The sequence below is a fragment of the Echinops telfairi genome, unplaced genomic scaffold, assembly GCF_000313985.2.
Source record: "Echinops telfairi isolate 266 unplaced genomic scaffold, ASM31398v2 ScPeMD7_3;HRSCAF=10, whole genome shotgun sequence".
Taxonomy (NCBI): domain Eukaryota; kingdom Metazoa; phylum Chordata; class Mammalia; order Afrosoricida; family Tenrecidae; genus Echinops; species Echinops telfairi.
Genome location: NW_022103899.1, coordinates 35,528,963 through 35,543,908, shown reverse-complemented (window position 1 = coordinate 35,543,908; position 14,946 = coordinate 35,528,963). Strand labels below are relative to the sequence as shown.

At 39.8% G+C, this 14,946-nt stretch overlaps 1 protein-coding gene across 34 annotated transcripts in view; it reads right to left on the bottom strand.

The window, feature by feature from the left end:
* Positions 1-14,946, bottom strand: part of MAP2 (microtubule associated protein 2) — a 241,754-nt gene that overhangs the window by 48,602 nt on the left and 178,206 nt on the right. For 16 of the 34 annotated variants that reach the window (XM_045297150.1, XM_045297171.1, XM_045297162.1 and 13 more), the window contains 3 exons: positions 11,989-12,102; positions 10,413-10,490; positions 1,246-1,488 (listed from right to left, as the gene is read on the bottom strand). In XM_045297150.1, coding sequence (XP_045153085.1) covers positions 1,246-1,488; positions 10,413-10,490; positions 11,989-12,102 — 435 coding nt within the window. The remainder of the gene's footprint in view (positions 1-1,245; positions 1,489-10,412; positions 10,491-11,988; positions 12,103-14,946) is intronic. The other 18 variants (XM_045297240.1, XM_045297246.1, XM_004701577.2 and 15 more) reach the window with 4 other exon arrangements.

The window sequence follows — 14,946 nt, the reverse complement described above, 5'->3', positions numbered from 1 at the left end:
AATATATATAACAATTGATTTCTACTAACTTTTACTGTTTTTTCATCTGAAAGTGAATTGGCAGGTCATGGACAGACGACCAATCAACTCATAATGATATTAGTGTCAATTATTTCATTATTGAACCTATGTTCAAATTTCATTAAATTCTCATTTGTACATAGGCTTAAGAAAATATGAATTGTATGATTACTGGGAAGTTGTGTGAGTAGAGTAACATTTTTGAAAGAATCAATAACTAATATACATTCCTTTCCACGGCCTCGTTCTATGGAACTGGACCGCCTGGAGAAGCATTGCCTAGGAATGGCACAATGGTTCTGAGGATGCTTCTCAGAAGTTGAAATGGCCCATTTTTATTTATTCACCAATTTAAAAGATTTCAAAGTTCCACTTGTTTTAAAATCAAGGGTATTTTTGTTGTGGTCCGTATCACTAAAGGCAATCATTTAGAAATGATTTTGGGAGAAATAATAAAATTCAAGCATCTCTTGAAGAGCTACAGCCTGGATCACCATTTCCTTATTACGTATGTACTTGTGTGTCCCGTTGTAACAAGAGAAAAGAAATACTTCACGGACTTCTAATACAGGGAGATGAATGCAAACTCAAGAAAGGAAGATGGGGCTGATGGAAAGGGACTGGCTGCCAGGACGAGGAATTACATGAGAAGCCTCAGCACCAGCTTCAAAGGAAACCGACCCACACTCGTTAAAGCGTAGAAAGGTGGGAGCACAGTGTGGTTGCAAACAAAAGTGATTCTACCACACAAGCTTCTATGCGCCAACGCTGAAGTCAACAAACAACGCTGCGGTTGGAAAGGAAAGCGTATGAATTGCCGTCCCCCAAATAAAAATACACATGTATTAGCAATGTGACTGGCAAACGTTTGAGATGAGGAAAAACAAAAAGATAAAGAAAAAATAACCAAAAAAACCCCCCCCAAAACAAAACCAAAAACACAAAACAACAACAGGCCGCACAGCACCATCAGCCTGGCTGCAAAGCGCATTGTATCCTGGCAACGTAAAATCAGAAACCAGCGGCAGCAGTGGTTTCTGCCACACCAAGCGGTCATATAGCAGCACCCGCGCAAGCCACCCTCCCTCCCCAGGAAGCCTGAAACGTGGTCTTGTGAGCATGGGAAGACCGAGCAATGAAATAGCGTCGAAAAGGCATCAGCTTGATACACTGCTCGGAAGATCATTGGCAACAAAATACATGCAAGTCCCCAGAAAGACACACCTTCCTGGGCAGAGGAAGGGGCTTTTACTTCCGGAGACCCCTCTGCAACCTTTACACTTTTCTCAAGTGGGGTCCCTGATGGGGCGCTCTCTTCAGGAGCTACTTGGGCCTTCTCACTAGATTCCACTTGGCCCTCACCGCAGCCCTTGTGCTGGTCTGAGGACATAGCAGCCCCACGCTCTTTCCCGGGAAGAGCAGCAGGGTTCTCCTCCTCGGCCATCGGCCTCTCTAGCGTTTCTTCTTCTTAGGGATGAAAAAGATGTTGATATCATGATGACAGAACAATACACAAAACGACAGAAATATTATACAAGCAACACTTTCAGCTCCGTTATACTGATCTCATAAGATACTTAGGTGCTTTGTTTCTCATTTACCATTTGGAAGAGGAAATTAATATTCTTAGCAAACGTCCATTATGTATTGTGGGAAAATTATCGTGTATAATGAATCATGGCACTTTCTAAAGTCTCATTACAAAGCTGTTTATTTAAAAATTGAGAGCTGAAAGGGCTTTCTTGCTGTATTTCCCTTGGTGGAAATGGCAGTCAATGGAACACATGTGGGAAGCTTGCTGGATGTAAGAGATGGCGCTGCTGGCCAACAGATGGTTGCAAAACAGACAGATGCATTGATGTACTGGGGGGAATCCCTTGAAATTTGTTAGATATGTGCTGTTTTCTTCAAAGCATGGAGAGCCTACATCAGAATGCCTAATGGCTCTATTTAAGGCATGCAAACTTCACGAAAGAAGTCTTTGGGAGCTGAAAACAAAGCAGCAACAAAAAAACCTTGCCTCAAAATACTATCCAATCAATTATTTTAACAGCTTTATCATAACGTTCATCATAACTATTTAACATAAAATTTGTTATTTCCAGGGTGAAAGACTATATAGTTATTTTACTTCAATGTATTCCGTGTGTATGATGCTGGACAAGGTGACCTTTTTTCAGGTGGAAGTAAACCTCTGACATGTCAATAATGGAGTTCACGTATAATTCTCTTTAATATTTTAGCGAGAAAGAAAACGTGTACTTTAGCTCTGAAGTCATATTTCTGCAATTCTGAATCTAACCACCAGGGAAACTTAATGGAATGGCAACCAAATTGCCAAACAATCCCCGGGGAGACGCAAATTTCCAGGGAAAATGTTAGCATTTAAGAATATAAAAACAACAACAACAATGACCCCCTCCCTTATGAAGTTAATGGATTATTTTGTTCATTTTTTCACATTTCTTTCCAACGCTGGCAAAATAAATCACATTTGATTCCTTACAAAGATAGAGGGGAAGTTTTAAGCTGTTTGTTCCAAATTCAAGTTTCTGAGGAAACATTATAAATTGTTTAAATGGGACTGGGGGAGAGACTAGATAGATAGGAAGAGATACCATCGATAGAAAGGCATTTACTTTTGAGTGGAATATTAAAACCCTCAGAGGGGAAAAATCAGAACCACTCCATCTATCATCTCACATTTAGTACTCAGACATTTTCCCTTTTTTAATTAAATTATGTAATGGCATTTAAAAAATTCAGATTCAAACCTGCTACTATTATTAAGGCATCTTTTATAATGCCATGGAATTAGAAGGTTTGGGCACAGATTTAAAAGAGTCTTAATATAGATGCTTCATTGATAGCTTATTGGATGAAGTTTAATCAAGCTATTTTACATATTTTCCAAATCTCTGTGAGTGTGTAGCTTTCCAGTTTCACATTTTTATAAATCATGTGTATATACATAGTAAAAAATCATATTTTTCTTAATTGTATTACAGCCATATTACTATAAGAACTTAGTTTATGGACTATATTTTCCCTTAAGTATCTGAGTAATTAAATATCTTTGTTTTTAAAAAGAAACTTTAAGAAGTTTATTTCTCATGAATATTTGCAAACTACAGGAATATGAAAATGACCCTTTTATCTAAGCAAAATTTTGCTTCTTTTCTCTTTTCCTTCGGAAGACTATTAGTTAGGGTGAGCCGGATGACAGTTTCTTTTATCCTTCCCACAGCCAATCACCCATGAGGATCTTGGGCTTTCTGAGTCCAAGATGAGGAAGGTCAGGAATCACGTCCTTCGTTTAGCTCTGCTCCAGCTAAGAAGTGGTCGCCTGGGGGGCTGTTGCAGTCTTTGCCTATGATTGAGTGATGCAGAGACTAATTCTGCTCCCTCACATTCATTCTGTTCTAAGGAGATGCTTGACTCCCTTTTAAGGAGTTAGAAAAAGTAACAACACTAACAGTAAGAGGGATTGTATTGGAGTTGGAGGCCAGATCCAAGGGAGGCTGAAAACAAAAAGGCTCTTCTCTGTTTGGGTAGGAGTCACTTCCCACACTTATACGTAGGGAGCAGAGAGGAGTTACACTTTTAATTAAATTTTGTGTCCTTTTCTTTTTTTTTAACTCTTCCTTCTCAGAAGCAATGACAGACACAAGTGCTCACAGGCCCCAGGGAAGGTTTCTTGCAGATTGTAAGTGTGGACCCATTTGGATGGACACAACCTCTACCGAGACTTCACTTTCACATGGAATAAGCAGGCTCCTTCCCCCTCCCACCGGCAAATGCAGGCACACTCAGTAAGCTGCGTGGAGCCAAAGCTGCGGGCTGGGGAGGAGGAGCAAAAGGGGACCATGCTGGGTTCACCTTTTTCCTGGCTTAAAGGGGCCTCTGCGCTCTGCGCTGGGACACTGGGGGGCACAGTAGAGGCAGTCCATTCTGAGCTGAACAAAGGATGCTCATAGTACTCCTCATCGGAATTGTAAGGGTCATCATCAGGCACAGACACCGAAATGGAGGGGGCGAGGAGGCTACGCCTCTCCCCGCTGGTGGCAGGCTCGTGGCTGGGGAACCTGTGCAGAGGACCCACTTGATCCTCAGCCCCTTCATCTACAAACAGACACACAGGAAGAAACTGCAGGGAGAACTGGACAAGACAGACACAAGGTCAGACGGACGAGACAGACAGCGCACAGGGACACAGAGGGCCACAGAAGCAACAAGGTGGCTGAAGGGGAATGAGCGAGACCAAGCTGATGGAGAATGGGAGACATTGACTGTGTCGTGCTTCGGTAGCAACTGGATTTGAACTATCCTTCAAGCAAGCTTGCCATTCACCTCAGTGAATCCAAAGCACCGATAACTCTTCTGTGCCGTAGAAATGGTCTATACATTCCCCTCCCCGCCCACCCCCCCGGAACGAGTCAGAATCATCAAGGAAACATTCCAAGAGAAGCAAAGCGTCACACACACACAAATACATTCTTTGGAAGAAAAATTTCCCCCCAAATTCATTCTTCTTAGCAACATATTTGCATCGATACCTGCGTGATCATGGAGGAAAAACAGTCCTGTATGAAGCACAACCTTAATCATCAAAGATGCTCAATTGGTTAGCATTTTGGTTCATTTAATTTTTCGTTAATAATTTTAACTCAAAAAAGATATATACATATATTACTCTGTTATGCAAACTGACAACGTACCATTCTACTTTGCATGACGAGATACAGTCTGTAAAGCTCTATCTTTGGACACTAACGATAAAACATAGCTTGGGACATCATTTTGAACACAAGTTCACTTACAAGACAATGGGGGTTTATGGATAAGAACCTTCATGATATTATAAACTTGTTTCTTTTTGCATTTTTCTTCTCTTCTGAAAGTGTACTATATATGCAACTTCAGAATTTCTAGGTCTTTGGCTTCCGACGACTCAAGACTTGACAGAGTTCCAGTTGTACCACTAGCTCTTAACTGCTTTTACGTTTCAAACCCTTACTGTGCATTTCTCATCAACTACTAAAAGAACTCTGGCCTTTGCTGTATCTACTTGCTTGGAAATCTGCATTATTAAAATATATCTCCTTAAATACAGGACTTCACATCAGTCTGCTTCACACTTGGAATCTTGTACAACACAATGCATTTTAAGGACTATGTGAATGTAAAATACTTGATTTCAATGTAGTGTTGACCACCACCTCGCTGGCTTATGTGGCAAGTTAGTAACTTTGTTGATCACTATTTACTTTTGCCGAGAAGTTATATTAAAATTTCGTAACTCAGCAATAAAAACAAAATTTGCAGTATCTCTCCATATGGTTAGAACTTCTATTGGAATATAAGGTGACAGAATTACAGCATTCATTTGAAAATGCACCGTAGTTTTAGGGCAGTAAGTCCTAAGTCCTATACTTGTCACATGTATTAGCCATTCATATTTCCCAGTGACTCACTGAGAATCTCTCATGAATGCAAGTTACTTCTCAAACTTCTAATGTGTTAACCTGGTTAGATGGGCAACTGATAAGTGCCAATGTCTTTCAACCTTTATTTCCTGAGAAATATAGCAACTACAGTGTCCAACTAAAGAATATAAAGCTACAGGCAGGTAGCTTACTGACAATATTCACTGGATGCTTCAAACTTCTGAAGACTTTGGCTTCCTTTATCTTGTTGCCATCCTTCTTTTGAAAAGTGTCTAACTGTAAAAACAGCCCAGAGGCTTGCTTCAGGTCATCAACATTTCAAAGGAACCGTGTTTCCTATTCTGATCATCTTGATTCTGACCCCCGAGGAACAAATAAACCCACTAAAACGTTGGGCGTTTCAGTGGAAAAGTAGCTCTGCGACACAACAACTTCAGTGTCTGGGACTTTTGGTTCTGCGGTTTACGAGGGGAATGTTCTGAGGTGCATGCACCTAACAGTTACTGAGCCTTCAGTCCATCGATAGTACAAGGGAGCTTCAAAAGGTTCATGGAAATATGAAATGAAAGACAGTGGACTTTCTATGAACATTTTGAACCCCCTTGTGTAAATCCCAGAGATAGGCCAGGGAAGTTAAGCTTAGAAGAGACCGCTTCCAGCCCAAACCAAACAGTACACTTGGTTCCAGTGCTGACAATAGAAGACAGCAGATTCTTAAATGCTGCACAATTGTGTATGGTCGCTGCTCGTAGATTGCAACCAAGGGAGCGGGAAAACATCCAGAAATTATTTTGGATGTAGTTTGAAGAAAGGTAATTAGTTCAGCAGCTTGTCATAAGAAGTTCTCATTTGAAAATATCATTCACAGTAAAAGACAATTTGAGGGAAGCAGCCGGGCTGTGTTTGCAAGTACTTAGATCTGAATTCTGGATAAGCCACTTCCTACCTCTATGACAGCAGAGTGAAGTGTGAATAATACCCAACTCTGTGGGTTTTTGGGGGTTCTCATCCTCAGGTGGGGTTCAAATGAGAAGGTATCAGTGAAAGTGCCAAGCACAATATTTGACATGTGAGCATCTCTGTTCTCAAGGATGCCTGCTCTTTCCTGTCACTTGACCCATCAATGGTAGAGTTATGATGTACTTCTGCAAAGTGAAATTATTACATAACAGTAGTTTTGCTTCGCAGGACTGAATGTATCCTTCTATTGTAAGTATGGATGTTGGTGAGGACCCTACTTTTGTCACGAGCCGTTCTATTTCACGAAGGAATGTGACAGAATAAGGGACAGAGTAGCCTTGCAAACATAGCTCTCGTGTATACATATAATCTTCAAAGTGAAGCTTACCTGGTTTCAACAGATGGAATGAAAATGTCCTCATTTGCTTTCATTCAAAAAACTAAAAATTGTCAACCTGCTACTGGCTTAAACGTAAGGCTTGTCACTTAAAACTTGGTCTTAGAATGTCAACTCCTGTGGTTCAAACGGGTAGTCACTTTTACTGGACACCAGGCTTAGGAATGGGGCAGTAGTGACCCAGTGATTGCACCTGCTGTGTGTGACCTCGCAGTGTATGGCTGAAGGCAGCTGGTTCCACGTAGATGGTTCACCACCATCTCTAAGCCTTTTCCATTCTGCAAGCTTTGGACTGAGGACTCATGAGTTGGCCACTGTGTTTGCTGCCACTGAATGCTCGAGAGGGGACAGTGCTTTCAGGTGAGCAATTAAGATATCACCATATCAATGTCACAAGAAAACACCACTGTGGAATTGTGGACCAAACCTACGAGAGCAGAGGGATTCCTGGCTTTGTTTTTGATGTTTCTAATGCTCTTACATCAGCTTCAAATAGCAATAGTTCCGTCTACATGCCAACTGTCATGTTTAGGCCGAAATGAAAAGAGAGATTAATCTGAAGACATTCTAACATAGGAAGAGACCAGTTTACTTCCCTATTACTTATATTTCTAAGTGGGCTACTGGTTTCAATTTTGCATCCAAATCTTTTGTTGATCTTTCCTCCAGTAGATGCATACTCTGGGAATGGGTAGTATGACATTAATTACAAGAAATAAATATTCCTAAACGAGAGTAATTTGTATCTTAAATTTCTTTTAGCAGAAGCTCTCATGTTTCCTCCTTGGGAAAGAACAGCTGAAAATACTGATAATTAATACACAGCAAGCACATCCTCCAAATCAGTGTCTCGCTCAGTGTAATCCAGGAGCTTTCCGAGGCTCGTCTGAAAGGATCAGACTGCAGGGCGGTCACTGCGGTCCTGGGATTAACGCCACTTTGAAAGGGGGTCAGCGAGGAAAGATGCCCCTCGCCAAAGCAAGCCAAGCCACCCACTCCTTTTCCCTGCAGCCTGCTGCTAACCTTTGCATGAACGGAATGGAAGTCGCTTCTGTACAAACCACCGAAAATTTGATCATTGGAGTTCTGTTTGGTAGTGGGTTGTAATTTATTTTCTGACAAAGCTAAACTGGTTATTTACTAAAGGCTATTTATTCTACATACTACTGACTGCAGTTTAAGAGAAAGAGAGGTAGAGCTAGTGTGTCAGGGTCACACGTCTCCTACATTTAAAGTGAGACTATTCCCTGGCTTTTTAGTTAATGAGGTAAAGTTCGAAAGGAATGTATACATGTATATATATAGAGATGTACACATATAAGTTTAAAAAGCATATTGTTATGCTTTTAAAAGCAAATTATTAGATCTTCATATAGTTAAGTGCATTATTTTCAAAAATAAAAATGATTCAATCAAAATACAGTCTGCATTAAAAAATGTTAAAGTGTCTTTAAATTCCTTTCCATTTAAAATGAGTTGACATTTCCCCTAAATATATTGTAATATCCTGGGAATGGGATTCTAACTTATCTAATTCCATTATCAAAATTTTAAAGTTATTCTGTATCTTATTTATATTTTGATCATATCTATTGTAATCACCTCCACAAAATTGATTTGACAAATCCCCAGGGAGGTAGAAGGACCCTATTTCTTCTTTTCTTGTTCCAATTCCAATAGAAGAGGAAGGAGAATAAATCACTTGACTGCAGAGAGACCTATAGAGTAGGTCAACATCACAGCCCTCAGTGGGGCTAAGAGGCCCTCTGACACTTGAAAGTCCTCAAGCAGAGGCTCAGAAACAGAATCAATGATCCAAAGGGAACAAAACTGTTCCGTGAAGCTTCCCACAGCTTTAGGAGTGGAATCATTGCTTTTGAATCTTGCCTTTGGCTGCCTGTTCTCCATCGCCTTCTACGCCTCGTCTTTTCTCATCAACAGCTCCTTCAGTCCCCGTAGCATGTGTGCTCTGGACCACCTGACTGTTTTTGCGCATGTTGGACACTTTGCCTAAAATACCTCCTTTTTTCCATCTCTTCTTGGCCAGCTCTTACTCATGGTTTGGGATCAGTTGAAATGTTAATACCTTAGAAGAGCATTTGTTAACCAAGCCTAACCATTCAATAAAAGAAGGGTTCTTTCCCCTTTTCTGTGCGATCTTGAGATTCTTTGTGTACTTTTTTATTGAATTTCTATGACCTATCTGATGTTGTGCTGATTATACACAAGGACCACGTCCACCTTGTTCGCTACTGTATTTCAAAAACTTAAAGATTACCTGGATCATGTAGGTGGATGGCTGGATAAGTTTCAGGCCAAAAAGAATCCTTGTAATCTATAAATTTAAAATCTCAAATCTATAAAGATCAACTCATGGTTTACAGGAAATTCAGGAATAATGACTGCCAATTACACCATATTCTCAAATTTTCTGTTATCCCTTAAAAGAATTTAGTTTATTAAATATTTTAGAAAGTGGTAAGTTAGAAAAAACCACACTTCATTAAAAACAAAGCATTCGCTAAAATGAAGTTATCTGAGTTGATAGACCACAGTTGAATCAATTATATTTGTATATTTAGGAAATCAAAGACTATTTCAAATTAATATAATTATAAATTAAAAGAAGAGAATGGGTTTCTTGTGATAAGTGTCATATTCAAGTTCGAACACTGGAAAATAATTTTGAAGTGAAATAAAAGAATGAATAGATAGTAATTAAGATGATTCATATTAAATTTCTGGTGTTAGCATATGAAAACAAAACTAGGTGGAACAACAAATGAATTCTGACTGTTTTTTCTGATAACCCTTGAATGATACACTTGAGCGAACTGATGTAGGTCAGAGAATAATAGTTTGCTCTCAACTAGTGCCTTTCATCTCAAATTCTGAATAAACAGTCCTCAAGAGATCCTTCCTGCGAACCAAGGAGATGTGAAAAGCTGACAAGGCAGTTCATACGCAGTAAAAGCCTAACTGGATGCATAGGCAGTAACAGGGCTCAGCAGGAAAGAAGCTTCCAGTTCACAGCTATCAATGTCAGCTTCACTCATGAGCGTCTTCACTGATTCATTACATTTTGATCGAGGTTTTGCAATGGCTCGGCCCTCCAGGAGGACCTGCCAATACCATGATGAGCAAAGGAGAGACGATTCTTGACATTTCCAGGAGGAAGTGTTGGTTTGATCAAGAATCTGACTCTGACTAGAGACGGGGATGACATTGACACGTGTTTTCATTGGATCACTTAAAAGGAAGCTTCATCCTTGCATTTTCTCTGTTAAAACATTCTACATTAAATAAACTACTTCTCTGTAGTTGTTTTAGCATTTTAAACACAATGCTGTCTTTTCCTGTATCAAGTAGATATTTCCTTTTTGCTTTATCACAATCTTCCTTTCCTGATGTTAGGTGGACACACGATTCTGCCCTCATTTAAGGCTTTTGATTCTTCTTCACCCTTTGAAACAGACATCTGGCAAGCAGGAACCTAGACTGATCCACACTGAAGTCCAGTCCTTCAGTAAAGCAGCTTATTTACCCTTTGTCAGAAGACAAACCCTGAAAAGTCCAATAGGCCTTACCTTCGTCCACTGCGACAGTCTGTTCTGAGGCTGGTGATGGGGGTGGAGAAGGAGGCAGATTAGCTGTCTCTTCAGCTGCTAAAGATCAAACAATGGGAACATGAGATACAACAATTCACCCTATTAGGCCATTAGACGTGCAGGCAGTTCTGCCATCTGTAATAAAGGCCTCTCTATGCAATTCAGGGCAAGATTCAATAGAAGACTGCCCTTGACTTATTTTTAGCCTCATTACCTGATTCAATGCTTTTGAAAACCTAAAAAGAAAGAACAGCACTTAATATTTCTCAAAGTATTATTTTGACAGACACCATGTGCTAGTGGAAGCTAAGACACTTTCTGGTCTTGATGTCGCATGTAAAGGGCCAATGACAAAGGCTATAGATGCTAAAGGGTGTCATTCATTCACAGTGAACTCCAATTCCTCTTCCAGAACACTCCCTTTGTTTAGGACTTCTGATAGGAGGCTAAGGAACTTTAAAGGAAATCTTTATCCTTCACGGCCAGTAGCTAAATCTGTTTTAAAGATTATGTGGATGTCAATGTCATAGAGGAGGTGGGTGTCTTTTTAGTTCTTCAGCCCTAAAGGGTCAATGTAGCAAGTTTAAGTTTCTGTTTGTTTGTTTAAGTTTGGGTTTTCTTGTACTTCAAAGGATAGAAGTAAATGACCGACTTAAGGTTAAAGTTTCAGGTAAGGGCATCTTTTACCCCTCTCTCTTTAGGAGAAAAATAGTGCTTGGCAGTCAAAAAACATTTTATACAAACTACAGAGTGAACTATAACTTGCCCTGGGGGAGCAGAATATTTTGTATTATAATGAATGATTGAGTATTGATCAGAAAATTAAACACAATGGATACATTCATGAAGGTTGACCTTGTAAGATAAATACATATATTGAACTGAAGAGAGTCTTCTTTAGTGTATTTCTATTTGAATCTACATATGTACATATTCATGTCTATTGATCCCATGATCACTTACTGAGCAGGGCAGCAAATCAAAATGTTTTCCTTGGTAAGCATGGGGTACATTACCTGTCTATCTCCACAGAATATCTGACTTGTAGTTCAGGGAAGGGCAGTACCGTAGAGATACTAAGGTAGCCGGTGATCCAAGGGAAGAGTGGTACTTCATAGAGGCTACAAAAATCACTGGTGATTATAATGAAGCCTGGGCTTTGAGTTACATCTAGCCAGTTCAAGAAGATTCAAAACTGTGGTATAGAGAGCTGCCAAAAGCCACAAAAGAAAATAATCATCTCTAGATAAAATGTTAGCATATTTTCCCTACAAGTGAGGGTCATGAAATCAAAATGCTGTGCTTTTATTTTTATAAAAACTCTCTAGTGGTCTGGAAAATGAAACATTAAGAGCCAGTCTAACTATGCTTCCCATCCCTAGAAACGAACAAAATAACCAGGCTAGAGCTTGTCCAGTGTCTCCAACAAAGGCATTTGGTGGCTGTCACAGGTAAAGAGGAAACCAAGGACATGGTCTGTCTTTGAACGTGAAGACTTTGTTCTGTGGTCTAGCCCAGCAGGCGGGGATCCTGACCTGAGACTCTTCTCATTTACCTAAAGGCAGAGCTGCAGGTGGGCCTTTATGCTGGGCTTCCTTCTCCTGTTCACCTTTCAGGACGGCTACAGCCTCAGCAGTGACTACTTGAACTATCCGTGCAGACACCTCCTCTGTAATAAACAGTAACAAAGAATACGGAATTATGAGAAGTTCAAACAGACACTACAGAATAAAAATAATCACATAACACCACTGATTAGAATTTGCTCTTCAGTCTTCTCCCCACCAAAGTTTAGAGTTTTAAAAAATTACAGATCGAATGCACACACAGTATATATGTATGCACGCCTATGTGTGCGTATGTGTTCAAATATCTATAGCTATATGATATCTATATCCATATCCACATCTATACATAGATGAAAAAGAAAATGAAGAAATAAATTGACATTCTGGAGCTAAATACCACAGTGTAAAAATGACAAAAATTTTGTATGGCAATTCATTATAGAAAGCTGTTGACACAAAAAGACACTAATTTTGTACCTGGTAAATCAAATTCAAAGAGAAGAGATGATTCATTTTGGATTTAACTTGAAATGTATTTTATGTGCTTCTTTATGCATTCAAGAAAAATGTCATTCAAACAGTAACTTTTTAAAATTAATCTTTTAAAAAGTATTAAACATTTTTATTATGAATCAGGGGAAGGTTTAAAGAGTCTATCCATAGTTTTACATTGAACAACTCATACAGATTCTGTTCGATCTCGCTTATCCACTGCAGCCCTCTGAATGTAAGACCACAGCACCCAGCCATCTTTGCTGTGTTTTCTGTCTCCACGTACTCTTTTCCTAACCCTTCTGTGGTTTGCCTTGAATAAATGTTGCCTTCTTGATCCCAAATAGTAGATTATTCTACGGTGTGTGCACTTATATCTTGTTATGATTTCTTTTATAGACCATTTGATTGCTTGAAAATGACCTAGGGGATGAGTTCACGTCCAGACCTGATGGGCGAACCATGGGTCATAGACTCTGTTGTACCCTTTTCTGATTTGTGGAAACGCTATGATGTACAGCCTACAGAAGATGCCTCAGAATGCAGCTGTGGCGGTAAATGTTACTCAGGATCAGTGTGAAGGATGGAGATTAAGCAGAGAGGTGGGCGGGGGTGGAAACAACACAGGGGAGGAGTGGGCAAGTGCGGCCGCAGTGTGGCTGGCTACTGCAGCAGGCGGCACGAAAGCAAAATCTGTATAGGCGTTGGCTGGAAACCTCGCTTGCTCCGTAAAACGTCACCCAAATCGCAAGAAAATATTTTGAAAAGAAGAGAGAAAGAGAATGCGCATGCAAACCCTGGAAAGACAAAATTTGAGAGCAATAAAGGGCAATAAAATGTAATAATTTCTCCGTGGATAATTTGTAAATCTTTAAAACCATATCATATTTATTCGTATGGGAGACACTGTCATAAAATGAATATGAGAAGTCTTCAAACAGTGCCTGGAAAATGCATATTATGAAAAAAAATGATGGACTTCAAACATTTTTTTTTCCCACCAAAGGAACTAAAACTTGTTCTAACATGGATGAACAGGATCTAGTCTGAGGCACGAAGAAGGTTAAAAGATGCCCCATTTGACCAGCATGAATTCTGCATAAATTAAAATCAGAACCAACATTGAATTTATAGTGAAGTTGGGTAGAAGGATACTGAAATCATTGATGCCTTGCAAAAAGTGGGGACAACACCGCAAAGAACCCAGCAGTTTGCAGATGGCAACTCATTGAAGAAGGGACGAGACCATGCGGAAGATGGAGTGTGCTGCAGCAGACCAGTCTCATTGACTGGGCAGGAAACAATTCACTTGTTTGCACCTTCATAGATGGGGATTGCCAACTAGGAGCAGAAAAATTGCTCACACCGTGGACATTTCCATTGGCTCAGTTTCCACAATTCTAAATGAAAAGAGCAAGGTCAGTAATGGAAGTCACAGCTACCTCTCCCAAGGGGTGGAAGTGGCCTCTTTAAGCAAAAATAGGACAAGAGCAAATGTCACGGCAACAATTCTGTGTATTTCTCTTTTTAGATGTTCAAGATATTTTGCTGGTTGACTTCTTGGAGGCCCAAATCATGACATCTGCCTCTTACGAGCGTGTTTGGAGAAAGCCAGTCAAAGGGAGCTTCTCCGAGAGTTCTTCTCCACCACGCTAACAGCCAACACTCTGGCTTCCTCCGCTCATCAAGCAAGGAGCCGTGTGGAATCACAGCCATCCAAGTGACAATCCTAATTTGGTTCCTTCTGACTTCTGTTTCCTAATCTTAAAAAAATATTTAAAGGGCACCCATTTTCCTTCAATTAACCATGAAAATAAAGATTGCATTGACATCATTAAGTTCAGAAGCCCCGCAGTTCTTTAGAAATGGACTGATGGCTGATATCATCACACATATATAAAGTATCTTGATTTTAATGTGGCCTATGTTGAGAAATAAAGTTTAAATTTTAAATTCCTACCTCCTAATTCCATTTTTCTAAAACCCTTTTAAGTTTGTTCAAATATCTTTTTGTGTAGCTTTAAAAAATTATATCTGAGCTTTGCCACATTATTTAAATCTTTTTGTTGGGAATTTTATTTAGTATAATTTCATTAAATTTTAAATTATGACCTAGATGACAGTTTACAGAGCATATCAACTTTCCATTCAATAATTCATATAGATCTTGTTTCGTGCCACTGACTGCAATCCTCACAATGTAACAACATGTAACTACATTCATCTCCCTCCCTCCTTGGCCTTCCCATTTCCATTGCTCCTTTTTCCCTGCCCCTTCTTATCTTCAGAATTCTTTCTCTGGATTGGTGGATTGTTTAACTGGATTGGTGGATTGTTCTAAGGAGTTGGTACCTCCCTGGTGTTACTGCTCATCCTATAGGCTGGCCTATTATTTGGCTGAAAGTTGAACTCAGGGGACTAAGTTCACTTCGAGTCTTACCAGGTGACTAAGG